We start from the raw sequence: 25,932 nt of genomic DNA, 5'->3' as shown, positions 1-25,932 counted from the left end.
GTGTATTTCTGACTCTTTGTCCACTCCAGCTTTACTCTGGTGTAAAGTTTTACTACATTTTTCCATTCTGGTCAGTGGGAGCTCCATTCTATGCTAGTGGGAATCATCCATCTGTTTCAGCTTCATGAAAAGAATATTGTGTAGAAAAGCCCCTAGTTTAAACATGACACTCCCTTCTGAGCCTCCAGTATCCTTCCATTGATACCAACATCAAAGACAGAAAGGGGCAAATACCTAGGCCAAAGAGAGAAGTGGAGAGCAGTGTGAGAGCAACAGAACCATAGCTCAGCACAGTGGGCCAGAGGGAAGAATCAGAGTAAGGAGAAAGCAACTGCTGATGACAGAGATGAAGAAGCCTATTTATTGGATTAATTTCCTGCAGGTACACAGCTCCCAAAGAACATAAGCTATTAAATTGCCACTACACTTCGCTATCATCTGAAGACACATAAGAAGAAAGAAGGCAAAAGAAGCTTACAGTGGTACAGCCTAGCAGAGGGCAGGAGGAAAGGATCCAGGAATGGGAATCTACAAGAAAGCAGAGTCTGAATGGACAAGAATAAGCCAAGCTTAACAAGTTCTAAGGATCATTACAGAAAGATCGTGCTCTCACAGAGAAGATGGTCTGAGAAACTGAGTTGCATTTGCTGGTAGAAAGCAGAGTGAAAACAGAAGAAAGTCTCCGGCAGAGGAGAGGGAAGCTGAATGACGCTCAGATTTCATGCCCTTTTCAAATCTGCAATTATCTGGAAAAGCAGTAGACAGTGGAAAAAACTACCTGTTTATCCTCTACTAACATGTTTGAAATTAAATTCCTGTAAAGAAAACATATGAATATTTTTAATACTACATCACTTAAAGTAAGGACTTGCAGTTCCTAAAAATACTGTAATTTATCATACAACTGAAAATTTCCTGCCTTTCTTAACAACTGAATTACATCTCTTCTGCTTTCCTGCCTTTCTTAACAACTGAAATACATCTCTTCTACTTTCCTGCCTTTCTCTTCTGCTTCATACAAGATCAAAGTAGACAGAGGCATTCCTACTAGGGAATGTTACTAAAAGTGAAAATCAGTGGCATTCATTGCATTTTAAATACTGGAGAGCTGTTTCTCAATTCTGGTCTGAGAAGTCATTTTTAGTCAACAGTTTCTCTTTTTACTGCATGCTGTGTTATCTCTGTCAGCCAGGCTATTACTGCTGTAATACAATTTTCTGCTTACTTAATGGCACAGTATCTTGCATCTATATAATGGCTACAGTAATTTTGAAGATTAATTAGATATAATGTAAAATTATACTTTGACTGAAAGGCCAGGTAGAGTCTCTCACTTCCCAATACTTCAAAGAGCACGACTAAAGATGGGGAGGTGCTAGATCCCCAGTCTCCGTGTGCCTGCTAGTCCCTAGTAGTACTTAGAAAGGGAAGAAATACTAGATTTTGTAAAAACATGGGGGGGAACATAATCTGCAAAGTTAGATGTGTCTGACTTCTTTCAGCACTCTGCCTGCATGTATCTTAATGTAAGTACAATGTCTCAAAGCCTCTAAACTCTGCTACCATCAGTTCCACATTTCCCTTCTTGCATAGGAAAAAAAAGCGCCACAATTTGCTGTCTGTTTCACCTAGGAAACACCAAATATTTGAGTTTGTTCTCAGCTTCCTAATCACCAAAGTGTACTTTTTTGCCTGCCATATTTTGTGCCCCCAAAACAAGAACATCAGTTAGTTCAGCAATGAGAATTTGAGAACTTCAAATACTTTCTGTGTAAGTAAATAGCAACACTAACCTCTTTCATTTTTTCCAGTTCATTCTGCAGTGCTTGTTTGGCAATTTCAACTTCTATAAGCTGCTGCCTTAATTTTTCATTTTCATCTTCTGTTACAGTACGTTTTTCTTCCACATTTTCTAACTCATGATGAAGTCTCACCGATACATCTTTTGCAACCTAAATGAAATAGTATACCGAAAGAAAGATTAAGAACAAGAATTACTGCTGCAGTGCTTAGTGCCTAAACAGCCATTTAGAGGTTAATTCTGGATGTTTTGATGGAAACAGTACGTAAGGAAACATGTAGACAAGGATATCTACAGGCATAATTCTAAATTATTCCAAATTCAAGCCAATTCTTTCCAAAAATGGTACATTATTCCTGTGGACTTCACTGGAAACCACACAGAAACTAAATCCCATCACCTTCCTAGGCTCTGTTATGTCAAAAGCGAAACAGGACCTTCATTATTCCTGAAGACAGTGCAGCATCTATTTTCTCTCAACCACTGCTAGCTTATGTTTTTCAATGCACTAAGGCATATGCCCTTCAAATACTTGACATGCAGAAGCATCTAAAAGCACGGCTCACCTTCTCCAGGCCTTCCCTACCTGTGCCTTGTACAGGACCACAAATGAATACATCTTTATTTTGACCCTGCCCATTTCTCTCTCCTTCAGGGACAGTTAATCTAAATATCTGGTATTTATTTCTATTGGTTCCTTTAAAGAGCAAAATATGAAAAAACAACATTTTTACTGGCCTTGTGTTCACCCAAATGATGTCCAATATTTTAAATGAAAATGAACACTCGGGTTTTTGGTTTTCTTTTTTAATGCACTTTCACAGGAATAGAGTTAAAAGGCACACGTCAAGATCTAATTCTTTTTCATGTAACGAGAATTTTGCCATTCAAGCCACCTGCATTGTATTTTGTGAAACCAGCAGAAACTATAATCATGCACCAAAAATATTTAAATATACACTAATCACTGTTATGATGGTGATTTAGACACACAGTTTGAAAAGCCTAATTTCCTGCTTTTTTTAAAACATTGGAAAGTATAATTAATCCTTCTTAGCATTAGCTAGAGGAGCTCAGAGAGCTATCCTTTATGGCTTTCACTAGAACGATCTTTATGTTTGTATGTCAAAGAACTCTCTTTGACATACCAAAACTCTAAAGAAAATAATAATTGTAAGCAAGCAGTCTAGAAGAATCCGATCTATCAGAAAACAGCAGCAGCTAGTGACTCAGCCTCCCCTGACAAGAAACCCTGTGTGTGAATTACAGATACAACACTGCAGTGTAGCACAAGATCATTCAATAACCTCCCCCACTGCACACACACTCAAGACACATAATGCCCAACAGAAAGAGCGAGTGGAGGGGAATTTCAATTATAACCACACTCCAAAGAGACTGCAGGATAAGCCGAGAATCACACCACAGGGCTATAGCTTGATGTCTTTTCCTACGCTCAGTATTAAACTGCTCCTCTGGTTGTCCAACCAAAGTAAATGGAAAATCATGGGAACCAGTTTTAACAGCATCCTATCACGATCTGTCTTCAGGCTGTAGATACAGTCTGCATCAGTACATACAACCAAATAACAGATACAAACAAATACAGTAACCCATTGTTACAGGTAGTGATTTTTTGACACAAAATTTGGTGGAGTAGCAATTAATGCGGGAAAATCCCACAGAGTGTTCTAGATCACATGGGGAATGGGACTCACTTACACAAGATGCATTTTAATACAGCTATATGCAAGACTGTATCTCTGAAGGATTAAGTCCCCTGATTTATTACCCATGGAAAATGAACAAAGTTCTTTTGGGTATAAATTCTTCAGAAGAGGACTTGGGAACACTACAAAGAACTGCACGAGTTACAATTATGATCAGCCAGCACCTGGAATTCAATTAGGCAGAAATTTGGCATTAGACATTCATCCCTACTCAAAGCAGAACACATTCATGATCTGTGGGAACGCTTTATAAAAACACTATGCCTTTCCAAAGAGTCAGTCGTATGGATACTGGGATAGACATAGGAGAAAGCTTAATTAAAGTAAGCCCTTTGTCTAGCTCAACCTAAGGCCTTAGCTGCTATCTCCTAAAGTGCGGGCGAGCACCACACCAGAGGTGCCCTCACCATTTCCCTCCCACACCCTGTGCATGTATGGCTCACTAATACAAAGTAACATTGAGCCAACAGCGAAATCAACTTTGTAAGCTGTAATCACAATATTCACTTGGGACATGAAGGCTCACATTCCTGCAAAGGTACGTGCCTGAACTATTCGCCTAAGCATCATTCTGAGTGTACGAAATATCCCTTGTTTTGATCAGAAGTTCCCCTGACAAAGGGGTGGTTTTGCTTCTGACCGGGAAGACTCTATTTTGTCAAGAGCCACATGAACACCTGTACTTACAGAACCGTCACGGCCACAACAGCAAACGCGGGTTTTGAGTATGTACAGAAAAGGCACATCAAACAGAAACAGCGAGAAGGTCAGGTCTCTGCCTGAGGCACACCCTCCCCTTGACACCTGCTCACATCTGTACCTTGAGGTCCTGCTCCATGCTGCGCAGGAGCTCGCCATCGATCTCGCCGGTCTGGGCGTAGCGCAGCCTCTTGCGCTCGGCCTTGCGCAGCCGGTACTGAAGGATCCGGCAGTTCTTGTTGGCTCGCTCCAGCTCATGGCGCATCTCCTGAAGCTGACAAGCGTCCTCCTCGAAGAAACTGTCCCTCATCTCGTCCATTTCTGTCCTCAGCTCATCTATCTCGTTCTGGCACCAGGGCGACAAGGGGACAGGGGCGCAACAGGTGGGTCAAAAGCACAAATGTCAGCAGGCTTGGGGGAAGGCTGCCAAAATGGAGCTCCTCCCGCAGGGGCACCAGCTAAATACAACCCAGCTCTTTCAATTAAAAGCACCGCAACGAAGCGGGGAAGCGTCGCTGCCGGCCTGCCCCGCGACAGGGCCATCTTAACCCTGCCGCCAGCCCCAGCGCCGGGGCAGAGGGCGGCCGGGAAGCCCCCTCGGGGCGCGGGGGTGCGGAGCCACCCGGCCCCTGTTCCCCTCCACCTCACCCCCAGCCCCGCCGCCGCGCCGGCCCCTCACCTTGAGGGTCTCGTTCTCCTCCCGCAGCTTGTCCATCTCTTCCTGCATCTCCTCCTGCAGCTGCGGGCTCAGGGAGCCCTCGGGGGCGCCGCTCCTGCCGCCGCCGCCGGCCTCGCCCTGCCGCAGCCCCTCCGCCCCGGCCTCCGCCATGGCAGAAGGTGAGGAGGCGGAGGCGGCCGGGGGAGGCTCGGCCGGGGCGGCGGCCGCGGAGGCGGCGGAGGCGGAGGAGGCGCTGCCGCTGCTGCTGTGGTTGCTGCCCTTGGTTTGCATCTGGGCGGCCGCCGCCAGCCCTTTCCTGAGGTGGAACTGGATGAGCTCACTCTGCAGGCATCCTTCCTTCCAGTACCCGCCGCCGCCCGCCGCCCCGCGGCCCTTCCCCGCGCCCGAGGAAGATGGAGGCGCCGGGGACGCCTCCCCCGCGCCCCTCAGCGGAGCCCGCCCCGCTTTCCCCCGCCAGTGCTTGGGCGGCGGCGGCTGCGGCGCCACTGCCCCCTCCCGCTCCCCCCCGCCGCCGCCGCCTCCTGCAGGGGGCGCCTCCTCGGCGGCCCGCGGCGCGGCGGGTTCGGCGGCGCGCGGCGGCGGCTCCTCGGCGGCGGCTCTCCCGGCGGCGGCGGCCGGCGGCGGTTCAGCACCGGCGCCGGGCTGGACAGCTCCCGCCGGCGCCGCGCCGCGCGGTGGCTTGTCGGCAGCGCGGCCGCGGGCGGCCCTGGGGGCCTGGCTCTGGGGCGGCCGCGCAGAGGCGGCTTTGGCGGCGGCGGCCGGGGCACGGGAGGCGGCGGCGGCGGCGGCGGGCGGCGGGCGCGGGGCGGTGTCGCGGGCCCTGGCCGGAGAGGAGGCTCGCTGCTGCTTCCTGCCGCTGCTGCCCTCGGGATGGAGGCGAGGCTCGGCGGCGGCGGCGCCCCCTGCAGGCGGCTGGCTCATGGCGGCGGCTATCTCAGGGAGACGTCCATCACGGGCGGCGTCCTCCGCCTCCGCCGCCGCCGCCGCCCCGAGAGCTGGGGGAGGAGAAGCGGAGAAGACGGTCGGGGTGGGGACGGGGAGGACGGCCGGGGGGCGGCTGGAAGACGGGCTCTCTGGCAGCGCCAGCGGCCAGCGCGCCCGCTCCCTGCCGCCGCCGTGCCCCGTCCGCTCCCGAGCGCGGCCCCGCGGGCACCTCCGGGCCGAGCCGGCCGGGGCCGAGCCCGAAGCCCGAAGCCGGTCCGGAGCGCCTTTCGGGGGGGAGTCCACGCTGCACGGCTGAGGCTGGGATCCGTTCCCACTCCGCTTGCATCTAGGGGCGCTTTCACCCCCCCGATGCCGACCCCTTCCCCCTGCGGGCTGCCGCATCACCGTACGGTCCCACCCGCGCGCAGCCTTCCCGCCCGCTCCCCGCGCTGCCACGCCGGGTGCCGCGCTGGGTCGCTGCTGCACCTGCCTGCCTCCCCGGGGACCCCGTCCAGGTTGCCTGTCACAGCCGAGTGGGGAAAGGCCGCTGTACAAAGGGCTGCACACGTGGAAGCAAGAACAGATTCCCCTTCAGCTTTGACAGGGACTCTTCCAGGACAAGGTTAGGCCTTCGAAACTCGGGGATCGAGGGCCATAAAGGAAAGGGGCCCTTCTATCAGCTTCCAAACCCAGATTTGCCCCAGTTTGTTTTCCAGAGGCATTGTCAGGACTTCAGACTGATTCAGGTTTACTACTGGTTGTGCCGACATAGGACTGAGGCGTAATGGCTCCAGCAGATTCTCAAAACAGAGGAAGCAAGGATTAGACCCTCACCGTCAGTACAAGATGTTATGTGGTATTCGCTGAAGTGTGCTCACATGGCAATTTTCCCCCATAGCAACAAAACTTGTGTTTTCATGGCCACAACAGATTATTTAAAACGGCAGTTAAAAGGGCTTCTAGAAGCCATATCTTCCTGCTAATGTTCCTTAACATATTCTGAAAATAATGGCTATGATCCACAAACTGTTTTCACATAGCCTTTATTCAGCCGTCCTTAAAGGGAAAACATAGGCAAAAGTAGAAACGACAGCATTCCTAACATGGCCTAACAATTCCCTCCTAGAACACGGCTTAACCATTCCCTGCTAGAAAAGGGAATAAAGGAAGGAACACGACTGGGCAAAGTCAATGTAGACATTATACTGTACCCTGACAATTGGTTTACTCCCTGGAACATACTAGACAATGAAACTGTGTTTGCTGTGCTCTCATTGGCAGAAGCGCAGGGTTTCCTCTCAAATGCACTGTCATTATCACCCTGATTTTAACCAATATCCTGGAAATTAAAGCTCAAAAGAACACAATTTTCCAGAAACTTCCCAGGCATTAATTAGTAAAACGAGAGCACGGGAGTGTAAACCCATCAACACTTACATTTGTATCACAACACTTTATAAAAATTTTGGTTTGCATCTCTATTAACCATCACAAACAGGATTCCCACACTGCTGTTGTTCAGAGCTATACAGGTACAAAATGTCACTCTTGAAATCCAGACCTAAAGAAACTGCAAAACGCCAGGACTCAGTTTAGATCCCGTACCTTACTCATTACTCTTCCTTTTACCTACTGTTCAAAATGAAATTAAAAATAGTAATCGGGAACCCAACGCTATACCTGGATCTTTTCGGGAAGTTTCACTGCAGCGAGGTCATCAGGCTCAGCCGCGACCTGCCGGGAACACAACCCGCACCGTGCCCCCACCGTACGTGCCCCCAATTCCAGCCCCAGCTGCCGCCTACGGTTCAGTTGGCTGATTATTTTTTTTTTTTCTTTTTCCTTTTAACTGGTACAACGAAAGCCCTGTTTGAGCCCAAGTCCGAAATCTCCGTCTCACCAAACTCCGCGACATAACCTCCCCTCCTCCCAGGCAAACCCACGTGGCGCCAGGACGTGGGTCTCCGCAGGTTTTCCTGTCGGGAACAGCTGTCCAGGCGGAAAAATGCGTAAATAAGCGGCAGCAACAAAAGGGAGCGGTCCGGTGGCTCCACCCGCCGGCGCGGGGATCTCCACTGCCCGGGGCACCAGGCAGGGCCTCCCCCGGCCCCCTCCCTCGCCAGGCGCCCGCCTCTCCCTCCCCCAGACCCCCAATGCCAAAGGCGGCTTTAAGGTTTGGAGCGCTTCTGCCTTTTGTCCGGGTTTTAAAGGGAGGATTGTCTCAGGTCCCCCTTCATACCTGGCGGGTTTGTTGCATCTGAACCCCGAGTGACATTCCCTTTTTGGGGAGGGAAAAGAAAAAGAAAAAAAAGGGGGGAAAAAAAAAAAGGCTTGGATCTAAATCGTCCGCATTACTCACCACCACTTTGTCTGCTGCCGGGCTGGCGAAATGCATGCACAGGGAGCCGGGCACCGCGCACGAGGTACCCGCCGCTGCCAGAGCCTCTCAGGAAAATGAAGCAATATTCATGAGCTGACCTCACTGGGCCGGGGAGACGGAGAGGGGGGAGGGAGAAAAGCAGCGAAGGGAAGAGAAAAGAAAAGATTAAACGGCAAGAACCCCGCCCAGGCCTGAAGGCTGAGTTGCGTCCCCGCACATGGTGGAACAGGATTGCGGCGCAAACGGGAAGGAGCAGGCTGCGTGCGAGGGGTGCGCCCGGTTTCCCTTCCCAATGCATGCGGGCAATCGATTCTGATCAATTATTTAGTGTCCCCTTCAGGGGAGCCTGCTCCGGCCAGGCAGGGATGCCGGGCGCCTTCCGCACCGGCAGCGGGACTGGAGCAGGATTTTCCTTTGTTCGCTGCCTTCACCGGCGCCGGGAGCGCGGCGGGTCCCCGCTGTGTCCCCTTGGCAAGAGCCCGCTGCGCCCGGGAAGGGCAGAAACAAAGGCAGCCCGCTCCGCTCCGCTGAGCGTCAGCCCCCGGTGTTACTCGTTCGCCTCAGCACGGGGACTACCGGGCCACAGACCGTTCCCCCGTGCCGTGGGCAAACCCCAGAGGTGGTCATCTATTTCACCTGTTTATCACGAGGTGAATTTACCTTTGCTCTGAAGCACCTTAGAGGGCTCTTAAGACTTCGCGCTTGAAGTCTTTCCCAATTAAGAGACAAAGAAAAGCCGAGGAAAGGCTTTTGTCCCTTCCCCTGCCCTCCGAGGAGGGAGCATTTCCATGGACGGCCGTGGGTGGGGAGTGCCCTGGACCCACCTGTGCCTGCGCGACCCCCCGGCATCCACAGGCTCGAGGAGGCAGTGCTGGGGTCGGGGCCGGGGTCCTGCTCACCCCTCTGCAGCAGCTGGCAGGTCGAGGTGAGGGCCTGGCCTCTGCCTCAGCTCCCCACAGTGCTTTCTTGGCAGGGGGGGCCTGGCCCAGCACTTTGCTCCAAACGAGGGAAAACAGGGTTTCGGGGATGGAAATTCCTCTTGAAGGACAATTAACTGAGGATTTCATGCCTGTAGGTATACCAGCATATACATACATGCATACATCTGTACGTACATCTGTATGCAAGATAGATATACATAAATTCACTGTACATACTTATATACATAAATGTGTGAGCATGCATATAAAATATGCATGGTTTCATATATTGTATGTACATATATATACATATCTGTGAGGTCCTTGTGCAGCCCTTGGATGAGGGCAAGCCCAGGGGAGACCAGCTGCCCCCTTTCCAGCTGTCCCTGTCTCACAGTCCTCTCCACCTTCTCTGATATGACAAGCAGGACCCAACACATGTGAAACTGCACATCCTGGGATGTGGAAAGGTACTGCCCCCCATGCAGATAAATGTCCTCCAGCCTTGAGCCCAGGGACTGCATGAACTGGATATATATATAGATGTGATGAGTTGAGGACAATCAGAAAATAGGAAATGGAACATTTATGCTGAAGAAGAAAACCACTGTTTTTTCATCAAAACATTGATGAAAAGCTACTTTTTAAGGTCGTAATATTTAATGATTTGTTAGGCCTTTGAAACTCATAAATATTGACTGCAGTCATACCAACTACACAGAATAATTGATTGAAAACGTGAGGAATGAAAACACAAAATATTTCTGGAGTTGGACCTGAGAAATTTTCCTATGAAAGTGGTGGATAGATTCTGCTAGAAGAATACCTAGGCTCCTTATCTAGGTGAATGCACAGGACAGCAATAATGAGGTCATCACAGTAATATAACATTTAGCCTACACAATATACTCCAGAAGGACAAGCACAGCAGTCCCTACCTTTAAGCACTGGACAGAAACTAGCATCCTTTCTGCTCCCTCAGTAGACGAGTTCCCTGGATGGACTTGCCAGAGTAAAACAAAAATGGGATGTGGTGACATCTCATACCACCTACAACAAGCTTTATTGTGCTTTTGGAAAGATACAGATCCTTTTTTTCTCCCAGTAGTGTCCAAATGAAAACAAGTCATCAGATTATCTTCACTCATACTGTCAGGCCTTATGTCTGATAGTAGAGACCAATCTTACTGTAGAAAAATTTGCCCATCTCTCAGTGTCATTTGGGATTGTTGATTTTATTCTCAAAACCTCTGTTCTGGCTAAAACTTCAGTGCTGCCAGTTGTAAAAATTGACATGGGCACAAAAATGCTTCTACTCATGTAATTTACTCTTTTGGGGGAAATGAGTATAATCTACACAAGCTAAAGCACTCTTTTGCTTATAAAAGCTGTATTTCCATTAGGAAGTTTACTGCCAGATCTCTGTAGGCATTTTACATCACCAGCAGGTCATGATATAATAGATACAATAATCATATCTAGCCTAGAATAAGTCCAGTATGAAGAGACCTATACAGAGAAGTCAATACAGTGAAAGTTCCATTCACGATCAGATTTTTTTGTAGTGTCTCTAAAAACCTGTGGATGGAAACAATACATTGAAAGAAAGGTCTTAACTTTACATAGAAAACAAGAGGCTCTCAGCTGACTACTATCATTCAGAGATGAAGCACTGACATGATGCTGAACAGTTGTATAAATACATTGGCTCATATATCACTGGTAAGCAAAACAATGGAAATCAAATATTTGAAAATATTTAGGGAAAAGTAGAGAACAATCCAGAAAACATCATTATTGCTCCAGTATAATTCCATGGTACAGACAGATTTTGATTACTGAGAGCAGCTGCGGTCCCCCATCTCAAGCCAGGCATGGTGGAAGGCAGGAGGTACAGAGAAGGGTGGCCAGGGTCTGAAGTGGCTTTGCTCAAGGAATGACTAGGTATGGTAGGAGTCTTCAGGCTGGTAATGGGGTGACTGAGGAGAAATGCACAGGTCTCTACAACCTTTAGTAAGGAAGGTAAACAAGAGTAAAGGTTTCACTGTTACTCACAGTCTCTTCCCATACAAGTAGTTGCAAAGGTGCAGATGTGAATTAAATAAACAAGCAAGTGATGTATAAAAAAAAAAAAAACAAACCAACAAAAAAACCCAAAACCCCCCCCACAGTCCTTCTGGTTAAGCAATTCAACTCCCTGCCACAGGGTCTATGAATGTAAGGGTCTATGAGGGTTTAAAAAGTGATTGAACTTCTTTTTTTGAAGAAGACAAAAAGTCAGTCAGGGACAACAAAGGACAAGCATATAGCTGAAAAATCTCTCCACTGACAATTTTTTTGACCTGGGAAATTGTCCGGGAGAGCTATCAGTATGTGTTTTTGTGTCCTCTTCCAGCATCCACTGTTGACCATCATCTGATACCTATCAGTAGGCTAAAAGATCTTGGTCTTGCTCTGTATGTAAATCCTTATCCTGTTAGCATCACCCTCTAGTTTTGCTTCTCTCCTTCCCACCTTCTTTTATTTTCTTCATTTCTTTTTCATTCTCCCGCCTTAGATTTCTTGTCATACAGAGCATTGGTAACTTGCTGCACCCTGGGAAAGCATACCTATGACTTTTTCAGTGCTTTTTTTCTTCAGTAGCTAAAAGTATTTTGACTCAAATTAGAGCTGTGAACACCTTGTTTTCTAGTCCTCATTATTGCTTGCTCACGTAGAGACATGTTTTTTTATTCAGCCTACAATTGCACTTTGTTGTCTGTAGTTGTGCAAGAGACGAAAGGATGCCAGACTGAAAGAGAAGAGGAAGAATTTCTCCTCCAAGCAGAGTTTCATTTAAGTCCTATAGGTTTCTTTTCCTAAGTTAAGATGAGAATTCCTTTACATAACACCCTAAAAGCATGAGCCAAGCATGACCTCCTAGCTTTCAGTAGAGAACACTTTAATAGCAGATTTTGGAAGCGGGTTGGACAGGACACTTTTCCAGAGGGATGCCTGGGTGGCATGCACTTGCTGTACTTCTACCACTTTGCTTACTCACCTCCTCTGCCCTCTCGGGAATATGCTGGGTTTTGCTGGGACAGAAAGAGGAGCTGCTGGAGCGTGCTGTGCTCGTTCATGGTACTGGCACTGACCCATCTGGCGTGGGCTGCAGCTTGTCTCCCTGCCCAAGGAGATGTGCTGGACACAGCTAATTATATACCAGACCAGAGCCCTTTCTCTCTGTCCATGCAAAATTGGAAGTTTGAGACTTTAATTCACCTATTTCTAATATGTTGACTAAATGGCCCTGATGTCTATTGTACCAAGCAGCAATTTGAGAATAAACAATGAATACTTTTTAACTGTTCTTTTTTCTTATTTACTTGAAAATGGAGCTGCTTTCCAGACATACTGGATAGCAGAACCACACAGCACCAAATCATGGTATTTCAAAAAGAGGAAAGCTTTATGTTAAAGAGGACTAATGCTTGGGTGAAAAAGCAAAGCTAAGAAACAAGTAACATTTTAAGTTCATACAAGTCATCAAAGCAACAAACAGTTTGTTAAAAGTCATATTTTTGGCATACGTGTTCAACTGGATCATTATATAAAATCATGGTGGTCCTGGGTGTCATGTCTCTCTCCTTTTTCTTCCTCCTCCTCTTTAGCAGCTGCTCCTCAGCCAAAGACAGCTGAGGCTGCACCTTCTGTTCATCCATGTCCTCATACCCACAGACCCTATTGAGGAGACGGAATGCCCCACCAAAGGGACAGCAATGGCACCTGCACCCTCCCTGACAATTCAACCCAACGGGAGAAGTAAGCCATGCTGGTTTTCACCACTATGTAAAGGAAAAAGCTTCAGCCTTCATAGCTGTAAGGGATCTCCTATATCCCAGGTTAGGAAGTCTGTATGTCATACACTGTGTCATACCTGTCTTGGTTTAATCCTTCCATTCCAACATGTGGCTGGTTTCTGAGCCTCACAGGGGGTGAGAAGTAAAAAAAAAAAAAAAGAAATTGTAATGAAAATCAGAGGAATCTTTGGCTCTGTCAATGGAGAATAAATCTAACTGAAATTAGGTCTGTTGTTTAATAGAACTCAATTCTTACAAAATAAAGTCTTGGTTCTACTGTTGCTGTCAGACACTTCATTCTGCCCTTCTGAAGGCTTCAGGAAGTTTTATACTCCTGCTTTTTATCCCTACAGCAATCAATTGTCCCTACTGTGCAGAGAGAATGACAGAACTGAGCATGCCTTGAAACACGCCAGTGCCACTCAACCATTTCTAATGAAAAAATGACCTCTACCAGTCTTTGTTTCTCCTGGAGTTTCTATACTTTATGTTACTAGAATAATTTAAAAGGAAAATAAAATGGATTTGGAACTTAAGACATTATTTACGTGGGGAAAAGTCTATTTGTATCGCAATATTTTCTGCACTCTACTTTTTCACATTCAAAGGATAGGATTATACCAAACTTGCATAAATCATGCATGCATATATATCTGCATAGTCTATATATATTGCATTAGTATCTAAAGCTCATTGATTACTTAATGGGGATAATGGGAGAGGAACAGTACAGAAGATTTTATAGCTAAGACTGAAGGAATGAAAGCCAAAATACAGAATTTCTCTGGATTAAGCAGTCTTGTACCCTGTCTCATTGCATTTTATATAACATGCTCACTGTCTGCTGAAGAAAACCAGTATTCATGTTTGGGCACTAACACAGCACCGATATGTTCCAACAGTCATTGCCAGAGAGATTTCAAATATGAAGGACAACAATTGCAGGTAACTTCAGAGCTCTTCTTTAGCATTAAATGGGTGGTTTTAAAAGAAGTTAGTCATCAACAGAGCATTCTCTGGGGTCTGCCTGCTTCCTCCCACGAGGGAGGCTGTGCAACAACTTGTGCATTGCACTGAGTGGTGGCCCACAGTCAGTATGAAGGTTTTGTTGCTCATCTTAATCTTTAAAATTCTCAGTATGACCTGCAAGTTGGAAAGCTTCTTACCATATTGTGCTCCACCACAGCTTAAAGCAAATGACATCCTAGGGCATTTACAGACTCATTCCTCTGTGCCTAAAGAGAGTTTGGGAGAAGCAGGGCCATCCCAGTCTCATACATCTGGTGACTAACAAGGCAAAGTCCTTTCTAGGGATCTCCACAGTAAGGAATTTTTTGTCATTAATCCTCTACAGCCCAGCAGTTGCCCATTGCATCATACAGGCAAGTATAAATGAAGCTGCCCAGTTCACTTTGACTGCTGGGGGCCTTAGGCCCTTTCCTTGAAATGGCAGGGGCTGAAGTGAGGAAACAGGTGATGAAACAGTGTGTGTTTTGTTAGCTGAGAGGCTGAAGAGTGTTTTATTTTTTATTTATTCCACACTTAATGTTAATTAAATTTTTATTTCCTCCTTGCTAATTTGGGATGCTTGTTTTGATAATTTATGGATGTGTATAATTGTTTAGGTTGAAATTCCATCTTGCTACATTGACTTCCAGGTGGCATCACATTACTATACACATGAGCTTCCAGATGCAAAATTCAATATATATTTTCCAAGAGCTGGCGTTAGACAACTGGTTGCCTTCCCACCTGTGGTGCCTCCTGAATTACTCTCTGCCTTCTTGTCATCTTCTTACTCATAATCTGCCTTTTTATTTTGTCTTTAGTCTCTCTGATAATTATTTACTATAACTCGTATTTCAGGGTCAGAGGCTTTTTGTGCAGATCTAAGTTGTTTGTGAGCTTAATGCCATTTTCAGAGATAACTCTTGGACTAGGAACTTTTGAAAACGATGACAAACGTATCTCTGCCCTTTGTTCTCCTAAATGCCTGTGAGACCTCAACATGAGTAATTTTTAAAATATTTTTTCATTCCTGTGTCTTAATGGATCTTAAATATGATAGCTGACATTTTATTTGTTAATTTACACTTGCAAAAGCTAGGGAAAAATCACTGTACTTAGGCAAGCTGAAAATTAATAAATCAATAGTGGAATTAGATCCTTTGTTCACCAATTTGTTGGGCTTTCTGTCATGCCTGTTACGCTGTTATCTGCATCCTGGATCATATCCAAGCTTCTTACATAATGCCCTAGTGCTTTTGGAGAAATTAGAGGACTTCTGGCGCGCATCAAAATAGTAAAATCAGGATATTGGGTTTTCTGCCTGGTACGTGTGCATGGAAAAAGCTCTGTAGGTGTATTAAGAAATATATATAACAGGTTAGTTGCATGGCTTTTGATTCAGGGACCGCATATTTGAAGAGCAAGTGAGAAAATTATTTGCCCCAAATACCCTTCCTTGTGTGTGCCGATACGCTTTACGGGGTTTTGAATGACAGGCAGTGTGGATCAGCTGTGACTGTACCTACCACAGCTGCTGTGCTCTCCCCGGGCTGCGGGAGCGCAGCTCGGTGTGCGAATGAGGCCCGAGTCCCTGTTTCTATGGTGACTTTTCCCATCACCCCGTCAAGCGGCCCCTTTTCAGTGCCTGGTGGTGGGGAGGGAGAGGAGGTGGAGACAAGGAAGGAGCATTTCCAAGGAGAAGCCTGGGAAATCAAAGTTGGAACATTACCTCTGTAGCCTTTATGGTAGAGATGTCATTCCTGCAGGGCAAACTCTGGGGAGCTGCTGGGCTCCTCCGCCCTAACTCCCTCCTGCACACTTTGCATCTGGCAGAAGCACAGCAGAGACAAGGTGCTGACAGCCTGATCGTGTTTGGAGTCCCAGTGAAGCAGTGTTATTCAGCACAGCGCATCTACTCTGGTGTAATTATATTACAAGTGAAATAACAATCAGGCTTTGTGGAGTAAGGGCAGGGCAGGTGACGTTGGAGTCCAGCGACCAGGCTCTGAGTCACACTGGCATAGCAACACATGAACCCTGGACAGCTGATGCCACTGTCCACAGAGAATCAGGATGCTGCAGGACAGATCTGAGATAATCCTTTATTGATCTGGGGTGCTAGAGACTGTTGAACTGCACCTTTAAGCTTAAGGTAACGCCTTTGGGCTGGAAAGCGTGCTGCCGAGAGAATCTTTCTGTCTCCCTCTTCCCTGAGTCTGAGTGTGGGCTTAACTGGGTATCTATCCCAGCAAAGTCAGCAATAAATCCAAGTGTTTCTGTGTTTCATTAATAACCGGTCAGTTATTAATGCAATATATATACTGCAGAGGATGCCTCACAGGTTTCATTCGTTAGTGATGGGGCAAGTCCAAGGAAGGCACACAGACTTGCCCTGCTGGAAACCTATACTTGCTCAGAAGAGCTGTGTTCCGCTTTTTCCAGACTCACCCTCTTCCTGTGCTCCCAGTTGTCTTGTAATTGTGGAAGAGGCATGTACAGGAAGCAGCAAAGCCTCATATTACAGGGATAGCCCTTAAAATCTTCTGGGACTAAATTTTGGCTCCACTGAGGTCAACAGCAAATCTCACATTGTCATTAAAATGGCCAGCCCCAAATGTCACGATTCCTTGGCCATTTTACTTAATGTCTCCTGTAAGCTGGCACAGGATTGTATACAGTGATTTGAGTACTGACAGATTTAATTTAGGAACTTTACTAAATAAATTGCTATAAAGCAAACACACCTTTTCAAATCACTGCTTATTTTTTGCCATGATTAGAAAAATACAATGTTCTGTTCACTTGAAATACTTCAAATAACCGGAGGTATTCTGGGAATTGTAATAATTGTACTACAACGAGATTTTAGGAGCAGACTTTATTAAAACAGCAGTTGTCTTTGCTGTCTTTGCATGTAACAAATTTCTGTGTGACAGAAAAAAAATATAATCAAAATAAAACTCAATGCAGTAAAGCAGATGTCAGTTTTATAATGCAGATTTTCTTTCAAGAGGAAGTACTGTGGTTACTGGAAATGAAGGGTCTGTGTGCTCAGCTGGGGCTGCCGAGGCTCTGGCAAAGAGCAAGGCGGTGCACTCCAAACTCCTGCTTGATGCTGGCCATGGGACCACATGACTTTCAGTGTCACAGTCTCCTAAGGTCATGACAATATTTGCTGCTACCTCTTCCCTCCCTGACCTTCAGATCTAATCCTGGAACGAGCTATGAAAAACAGATTAACTCAGGGAAGTTAAGTCCCTTCTCTTAGAAAGGACTGAATTCATTTTTTTGAGGGGAAAAAAACAAAAGGCATTTTTGTCCACTTTTCATTTGCATGCACTTTCCATTAACCCATAATAATTTAAAAAATGACCGAGTCAAAGCACAATTCCATCTTTCTTTTTGTTTATCATACTCTTAAGCTTGCAATACCAAAAACTCCAGTGCTGAAGGCTTCACTACCATTAAAGCCCATAAAAAGACACACGTGAAAAAAAATTTTGAGCCCAAAATATCCCTCTTTCAGCAAGAATAAGTGGCTTCTTCAGCGACTGCTGTGGTGACATTCTCTCTTGTTGCAGGATTTTCATGAGCCATTGGGAGTCTGCACACTGAAGTATGAACCTGATTTGATTATGTTTGTTTTTATAAACTCTCAGCCCCATTTTCTAAGCTGTATGTGAGAATTTCATAATTATAATAAAGCAGTTAGACTGGATTGCACGTTGGGTACTGTCTTTATAATGCAACAGGGACTTGTACCCCCAAAAAGTGTTGTGCTCCTGCAAAGACAAGAAACTGAGGAGCTGGGAAACAATCTCATTTTATGACTTCCCAGAGTAAGGAATGCTTCTACTAGCATCCTTCTTGCCGTACTAGATAAACTGAATAGTTTCCTCACATGCATAAAGGAGGATGTTGATCTCTCTATAAAGCAATTGGAGACATATATAGATAGGTGTTTGATGTATACTGTCGTTGAAGTAATAGTGATGAAACAGAAAACGATGGGCCCAAGTGCAGGGAAGCTTTATTTCCTATCACTGGAAGCTGAAGGTGTGTACAGGGAGTAATTACAAAGGTTCAGTTGTATGTTAAAATATTTTTAATGAGTTCATGAGCTTAATACATAACAGAAAAGTCTTGCTGAGAATGAAAACGTCATTAAGTCAGACTCTAGTGTGTGTAAAAGAGGTAACAGCTTCTGTTCCCCAGTTACACTCATCATCATACTTGTAATCATACTCAATTGGCAGGGACCAGAGTCGCTCTCAGGCTCTAGAAGAGCATTACAAACCCTTGTGCTCTAGCTTGGATAATGCTAAAATTCAAGTATGTTAAGGTTTTACCACCACAAATCTCTCTTCTACAACAACAAAAACAGCCTTCACAGCTGCTGTGCTGTGTGTTATCTAAGAGCGTACATCTCTGCTACAGTGGTGGTTGCCTTGGACAGGATTTCTCAATGATGCTTTGCTGTATTTACTCAACGATTTCTGTGAAATTCACTCATTTTTGCAGAAGCCTGCTGGGTAATTTTAACCTCCTTTTTTTCTGTGCTCTACTCAATAATCTTGCCACAGTCTGCTCTGTACCTCTTGGGACACTGAGGACCTACAGACCTTTGCAGGCAGGAGCGTGATGCTCCAAGGCCCTGCAAGCAAGGGCCATGCAAATTGTCCCACAACAGAATTGGATTCTGCCAAGAGTCCAACACTGGAGGATTGCTAAACCCAGCCCTGCAGTTTACATTTTTCATGTCTTTTCTTCTTCAACATAGACCGTAAATGAAAAGAGTTGCAAGAACAGGGTATAAACACAGTCAGAAATTTACATTTTAGAAGAGAGGGTAAGTTGCATGCAAGTGGAATTGCTGTACCTTTTTCTTCCTGTATTCATATCAGGGTGTGTTCAATAATATATATATTTTCTCAGACATTACAAATACTTCCTGGTTTTTTCTCTTTATTTTAGATCAGAATTAAGTGAACACTATGATTACTAGGTCTCAAATTAGTAAAAATGCCATAATACTTTTATCATTTCCAAAAAGTATGACTGCTTTCCCACATATAAAGCAACAGAAAAGTGCAGCTAGACATTTCGATGTTTGAATGACTAGGCAGTGGAAACACCTTCTGTCATTTCAGTGTAAAATTTCAGTGGTGTTAATGAATGGTTTTATTAACATTATGCTGTAATTAATGGAGTTAATACATTGGGTAGGTTTTGGGGTTTTTTTATATAGCAACAGAAGACTCAAGACATCTGTCAGGTGACATTATTATCTAGGAATGGGGGACATGTGGCTGTTATTTAGCACCATCCCTCTGTTCTTTGCCAAGTCAAGAACCAAGTAAGCATAGTCACCCCATTCCACCATGTACCTTGGTGGGCAAACCTTTAAAGAAAGACCAGAGCAGCAATGGTGAGCCAGAGCCTGCCAGAGCCAGGGGATGAAATGCAAGCCTTGCAGGGGCAAGGCAAAGCCCAGCACAGACCTTCACTGCTCCATATGTGTCCCTCTCAGTTCTTGGGGAAAATTAGGACCTCAGTTCTTCCTGAACCTCGTTCTGTTCCAGACTGGGATAGAAACAGTATGGGAGGCATGTTGTCTCTCACCTCTGTCATATAGGGGCAAAACTGAACAGCTTCCTTTGAAGAAGGGGAACAGGAGTAGGGGGACACTGCTAGGAATGGCATATGACAAGCAGAGTGTAGGGATGATGCTTACCTAATCATGTTATCTGGTGTTGCTTGAGAGCATGCAATGGGTAAATTGTGCCAAGCAAAATAAACATAATCCAAGGGCATTCGTACATTTCAACCTTCAGCAAATGAGCAGATTGACTGAATATATTTTTGTATGAAGGAACAGGTAATTTTATCCACTAGGACCTCTAATACTTAATCAGTGGTTTATACAACTTGGCTTAGTCACATTCCTGAAAATGAGGAATTTATTGGGCATCTACCTAGTCGACAGAGTTTGTCTCTGCATCGTGGATTGTAAAATCCAGAAGACTTTACAGAGGTACAAGACTACTTTTCACCACTGCAACAGCCCTAAAAAATGACCAAAAAGAAGAAGAGCAATTAGATTTAGCCATTCAACTCACATTTTGGAAGGGTTTTACAGCTCTTGGTGAAGAATCTTTTAGAGCTATATCTTGTAATCACTACGAAAGCTTTGGCAAAGGATCAAACTAATTCTTCAAGCAAGTTTAAAGCACAACTCAAGCCCTTGTGCCCTCATCAGTTACCCTTCCAATTAGTCTGTTTCAAGCCATTCAGATACTGGTGAGATGCATCAGTGATGTGAAATGAGCACATTTATGACAGCAGTTATTTCCATGACTGCCTGGTGAGCACATTTAGTGCATAGGCAGTGTCCCCTGACCAGGGAGTTCTAGAAACCGCACAGATCAATACCTCCCTGGGGCAAGAGCAGCTGCTAGTCTGCCTCCCAGACAGCAAATTTTGAGCCTCCCCTTCAGTATTTCTGCAAATGATGAAAAACTCAGGAATATGTGGACAGGGACTTGTCTGTATCTATAACTACATCCATCCTGAGACTTAGATTCACTGGTTGGTTAGTGTGACACAGGGATGTGACATGTATAAAAGACATCATACATACAAGAGTCATAGAGACCAGAGGAGTTATTTCTTATAGGAAAAACAGGAAGGAGCTATTTTCTTATAGCTTATAGAGGAAAATAAGAGGAGCTATTTTCTTATAGGAAAAAAAGTCAGAACGACTCTGAGCCACAGCCTTTTTCTGTACACATTACCTGGCAGCACAAGCTTCATCTGGATCGAACCCAAGCTGACTTAGTCCAAATATAGCACATGATGTTTATGCCAGTTTAAGGCATTATCCTGACTGCAGAAAAAGAGCTGATACCTGATCCAGTATAAAAACTGCAAGGCAAAGTTACTTTTTTACCAATTTTTGAAAGCATCTTTGCTGTTAAAGGTTTGTTTAAAATCATTCTGTATCACATTGCCACAATACTTTTGGTCTGTCACAGGGAGCTCTAAAATCAGATGTACCCCCTTGTTGCATCCATCTGACAACAACTGCTGACTGGGAGAGGAATGTAGATTTTTTTTACTGAAGTGCTAAGATTTGGCTGATGTACATATTTGCCAGTGCATTAAAATCAAGTTCTATCCCAGTCTTCTGAGAGAGAGAGAGAGAGAGAGAGAGTGTGTGGTGTGTGTGTGTGTGTGTGTGTCTGTCTGTCTCTGTCTCTGTGTCTCTGTGTCTCTGTCTGTCTGTCTCTCTGTCTGTCTCTCTGTCTGTCTCTGTCTCTGTCTGTGTGTCTGTGTGTGTCTGTGTGTGTCTGTGTCTGTGTGTCTGTGTCTGTGTCTGTGTCTGTGTGTCTGTGTCTGTGTGTCTGTGTCTGTGTGTCTGTGTGTGTCTGTGTGTCTGTGTCTGTGTGTCTGTGTCTGTGTGTCTGTGTGTGTGTCTGTGTGTGTGTCTGTGTCTGTCTGTGTCTGTCTGTGTCTGTGTCTGTCTGTCTGTGTCTGTGTGTCTGTGTCTGTGTGTGTGTCTGTGTGTGTGTGTCTGTCTCTGTGTCTCTGTGTCTCTGTGTCTCTGTCTGTCTGTCTCTCTGTCTGTCTGGCTGTCTGTCTCTGTGTCTGTGTGTGTCTGTGTGTGTCTGTGTGTCTGTGTCTGTGTCTGTCTGTCTGTGTCTGTCTGTGTGTCTGTGTGTGTCTGTGTGTGTCTGTGTGTGTCTGTGTGTGTCTGTGTCTGTGTCTGTGTCTGTGTCTGTCTGTGTGTCTGTGTCTGTGTGTCTGTGTGTGTCTGTGTGTGTCTGTGTCTGTGTGTGTCTGTGTGTCTGTCTGTGTATGTCTGTGTGTGTCTGTGTGTGTCTGTGTCTGTGTGTGTGTGTCTGTGTGTGTGTGTGTCTGTGTGTGTCTGTGTGTGTGTCTGTGTGTGTCTGTGTGTGTCTGTGTCTGTGTCTGTGTGTGTGTCTGTCTGTGTGTGTCTGTGTGTGTGTCTGTGTGATGTGTGTCTGTGTCTGTGTCTGTCTGTGTCTGTCTGTGTGTGTGTGTCTGTGTGAGAGAGAGAGAGAGAGAGAGAGAGAGAGAGAGAGAAATAGAGATTTAAAAGTTATATAGCATCATCTAGTGGTCATATACAAATTTACAGGAGCCTGCAGTTTCACCACCCTTATTCAGAGTACCTGGCACCAGTGCCGACTCCAACGGAAAAACTGAGGTAAATTCCTTATTTCTAGCAGGCAGCCTGCGGACCGTAAGAAAAAAAACCAAAATCGTGCATTGGGTTAGAGGCTGTGTTATGCTTACACCGTTCGCTTTCATAGTTGTGGAACAAGAACATCAAATACCTTGTTACAAGCTTTTTGCAGGTGAGGTTAAGCCAAAGAATTTTGGTGTGCAATTTTAGTATAAGGATGGTGAAAGCTCGGGATCAGAGCCTGGTGTACACAGTCAGATTTGAAAAAATAAGCCGTAATACTTTACTTTTTAATTACTTGTTCAAAGGCAGAGTATCAGAAGACGAATCCAAATCTTCTGGCTCTGAGGCTGAGATATTTTAATGAGATTAATTAGAAGAAAATGCAACAGATATCCATGAGGAAGTCACAGACTTCAGAAACCTGCCTTCTGCAAAACTTGGCTGTTTGTGTTCACTGTTCTGGAGGGGTTCTGTCTTCTGCCTCCTTAACATCTTAAGATTTCAAGATTTTAATATTGGTTGCTCTTAACTGTGTACTGTGTTAGCATGTGTAAATTAACCCATAGTAAAATTACCCCTGGTCTTTCATTTAAATCTAGGCTATAGTGTAAGTCTTTCCTATATCTGTGTCCATGGTATTCCTAGTCATCTCTAACAGGTCTCATCACTCTTCAGAAAAGGCAATCTTCATTATTCCTAGGGAGCACAGCAGCTCTCTTCACTACCTGAACTGCAGAAAAAAACTCAGACCTTAGTTCCCCAGCTGCTTCTGCTGGATGGTTTCCCATGTTACGCCACCCACAGTGAGTGAGCACTGTGTTGTGGCCCCCCACAAAGACCACAGAGCATGACCCATGTGGCAGTGCAGGCAGGGAGAAGATGAAGACAGGTTATATTGGGAACCAAGGTGGCAACAGGACAGAGAGCAGGATGGAAAGCTGAGGGAGACATATTTTTTTTCAACAAAGACTTTTCTCATCTTCCTGATGAGAATAAAACGTGGCAATTAAATTACTCAAGCTGAATAAGGTCATGTGCCACATTCATTTGAGGAAATGGCTCTTTGGATTAGGCCAGAAAAAATTAGGAATTTGGACATTTTTTCCAGCAAAATGTTTCCATTCAAAAATCTGTGTTTCTCTTGCATCCCTTTGATAATCCAAGACCTAATTTTTGGTGTCGCAGGGCGATGGACTAGAAAGCCCTGCCCCACGACAGTTGCCCAGTTGTGCGCCTCAGGGTTTGCATTAAGGTCCCAAGCTTGGCGGCCCTTGTGGCACTTAATCATGTTTATGTTTGCTGTGTAACGTCAGCAGATAGCAGTCAGCTACAGGAAATATATTTCACATGAATCTTTATGCATTGGACACTTGTATTACGGAATTGATGTTGGTGTGTATGAAACTATGTCGTAAGAAATCTCGTAAGCAGAGTCCTTGGGGAGCATCCAGAGTTTGGGTTGCGATCTAAAAAGAAATAAAAGTGAAGTGAAACAGAAGCATGAAAAGATGGACAATGGAAATATTTAGTATGTTTCCAGAAAAATATTATGTTTTAAAAAATGTATTTTCTGTCATGTCTCTGATGTGACATCACAACATATACTATCATTAGGTCTCAATTCAAAACAACGCTAGCCTTGCTGTGCAAGTATGTGTCAATACCCAGTCATTTCTCTCTTAGTATCTGTTCATGCATGTCTGCTTCCTTCTTAGAAACCTTTCCTAGGCCTACAGTACTATGATTACGTTTCAGAAACGACTGATTTGTTGTAGGAAGTATATGTTAAATATACATCTTAATTTAATAAAATAGGATTGGGATTTGTTTCTAGTGAGATATTCACACTTCTCTAAACAAGACTGAAATCTTCTTTTTTCTTGAAAATCTTCCTTATTTCCTCTGTCATTGTGAATGAAACAGCAGAACAAAACTACTGTGTTGTATACCAACACAGAATATCAATTAGAAGCAACAAAAGTGTTATTCTTTCCCATGACAGAAGCAAAATTACACAATAAATGTAAGGATAATTTATATCTCCCGTCTTTTATCTTACTACATTTCTTTCCAGTTGTCTTGTACCAAATTTATTTTTCCTGCTTACAGAATAAAGACAAATCTGCTTCTTTGAGAAGCATTTTTCCTAGCTCCCCTTTTCTTTCTTGCAAGGGAGCTTCTCCCCTCCCCCTCCCTTTTATTTTTTCATTCTAAGGAAAATGGCTGCAGCTGGAAGAAGGTGGATCACAGTCCTCTGAAAATATTCTCTGCAGTCTCTGAGTTTCAAGTGATGAAAATATCTCCTGACTTAAATTTCAGAATTAATTGTTTATTTCTTCCAAATGGCAAAAAAGCTGTTTTGGTCCAAATTCCTAGTTGATGCTGTCATTTTACATACTTCACATCAGTTAATCTGGGCGCTAGCATCTAGCTACAGATTTACTGCTTTGGATGTTTGTGCCTTTTTTCTAATGAATCTTTGCCATTATGCTGATTTTTATAATTAGTTATTCCCACTTATTCTCATTTTCATGTAATTAAAATGCCATGCTAAAAATATAAGTGAAGATTCAGTTAATTTGTCTTATAAATGGATGCATAATTAATGAAAGATTGAAAAAAGCCAACTCATAATGTGATTCTGGTACTTTTTTCTGCAGTTTGCTCTTTCCTGAGTGTTATACAAATAAACAGCGAAAAGATTTCCTTGAATTTACATGCAGACTTAAGGCTGTATTTGAGTAACTATCTCCAAGAGAAAATAGACATATTATATTAAAAATTTACTATCCTTTTCCTACATTAGACAATTGTTTACAACCCTGATGTTCTCAGGAATATATCTACCTATTTTGGTTTCACCAAATTTTAAATATGTGTTTCAGTGAGCGGTGGTTTTGTGTGGTCTGCCTCAAAGGAAGGAATTCCATCATGTTATGAAAATAAAGTTGATGTCTTTTGTGGTTAGTGTTGTTAAAAAGGCGATGATGAAGATCATGTATCTGTAGGTGATAAGTACTAAAGATATCCAACTCCATGATCAGTTCACCTTCACCTTCTGAGCTAAGGATAACAAAAAGGTTATAGTACCATTTGAAATAACCTATAAGGTAAATATACCTCCATAATATCACTGTGAAAATGAAAAATATACATTAATTCAGTTTTTCCTCTTTCAGGACTGATGGAGAGGAGCTTGGTTGGTTGGTTGGTTTTATGTATATATACCTTAACACTGGTCCTGCAAGCAAGCCTGCTCAGGAAATTTGAGTGCTGCCTGTACTACTGCTCTGGAGCACTCTGGTCTGAAAGAGTACATCTGGGACAGCATCAGGTACTCATTACACATCTCATGTGTAGGCTTGCCCCTAAATCTGTATCTTTACCTTGCTGGTAGTTGATCTTCTTTTAATATTAGGAATCAGAACTCTGGAAATGTAATGGAATGAAGCTGGGTTAATATAGCATTGATAATATACAACCGTGGGTTGGCCTCAGGGGCGGCAGGTTGGCTGATGTAGATGGGGTGCAGGTGTGGCTGGTTAAGTTAAGTGGTTGAGAGCCAATGAAGAGAGAGCAGCTGAGGAAGAGAAGGGGAGAGAGAGGAAGAAGCAGGGAGAGCACACGCCCTCGATAAGGTGAGGTGAAGGCAGCAGAGGGACTGGCATGAAGAGTACGCTGGTATGAGGTGGTAAAAGACCTTGTTGTAGCTTGATAGTTTGGAGAGTGCTGTGACATGG

The 25,932-nt window shown here is 44.6% G+C and overlaps 1 protein-coding gene across 3 annotated transcripts in view; it reads right to left on the bottom strand.

The window, feature by feature from the left end:
* SOGA3 (SOGA family member 3) overlaps positions 1 to 8,619 on the bottom strand; it is a 33,811-nt gene extending 25,192 nt beyond the window's left edge. For 2 of the 3 annotated variants that reach the window (XM_055714763.1, XM_055714765.1), the window contains exons 1-4: positions 8,193 to 8,619; positions 4,910 to 5,904; positions 4,352 to 4,576; positions 1,794 to 1,952 (exon numbers count right to left, since the gene is read on the bottom strand). In XM_055714763.1, the coding sequence (XP_055570738.1) occupies positions 1,794 to 1,952; positions 4,352 to 4,576; positions 4,910 to 5,904; positions 8,193 to 8,511 (1,698 nt within the window). In that variant the 5' untranslated portion in view covers positions 8,512 to 8,619. The remainder of the gene's footprint in view (positions 1 to 1,793; positions 1,953 to 4,351; positions 4,577 to 4,909; positions 5,905 to 8,192) is intronic. The other variant, XM_055714764.1, reaches the window with a different exon arrangement.
* Positions 8,620 to 25,932: the final 17,313 nt, after the last annotated feature.

This window comes from Falco cherrug, chromosome 6 (genome assembly GCF_023634085.1).
Source record: "Falco cherrug isolate bFalChe1 chromosome 6, bFalChe1.pri, whole genome shotgun sequence".
NCBI classification, from domain to species: Eukaryota; Metazoa; Chordata; class Aves; order Falconiformes; family Falconidae; genus Falco; species Falco cherrug.
The sequence above is the reverse complement of the archived record's forward strand: the minus strand, read 5'-3'. Positions and strand labels throughout refer to the sequence as shown.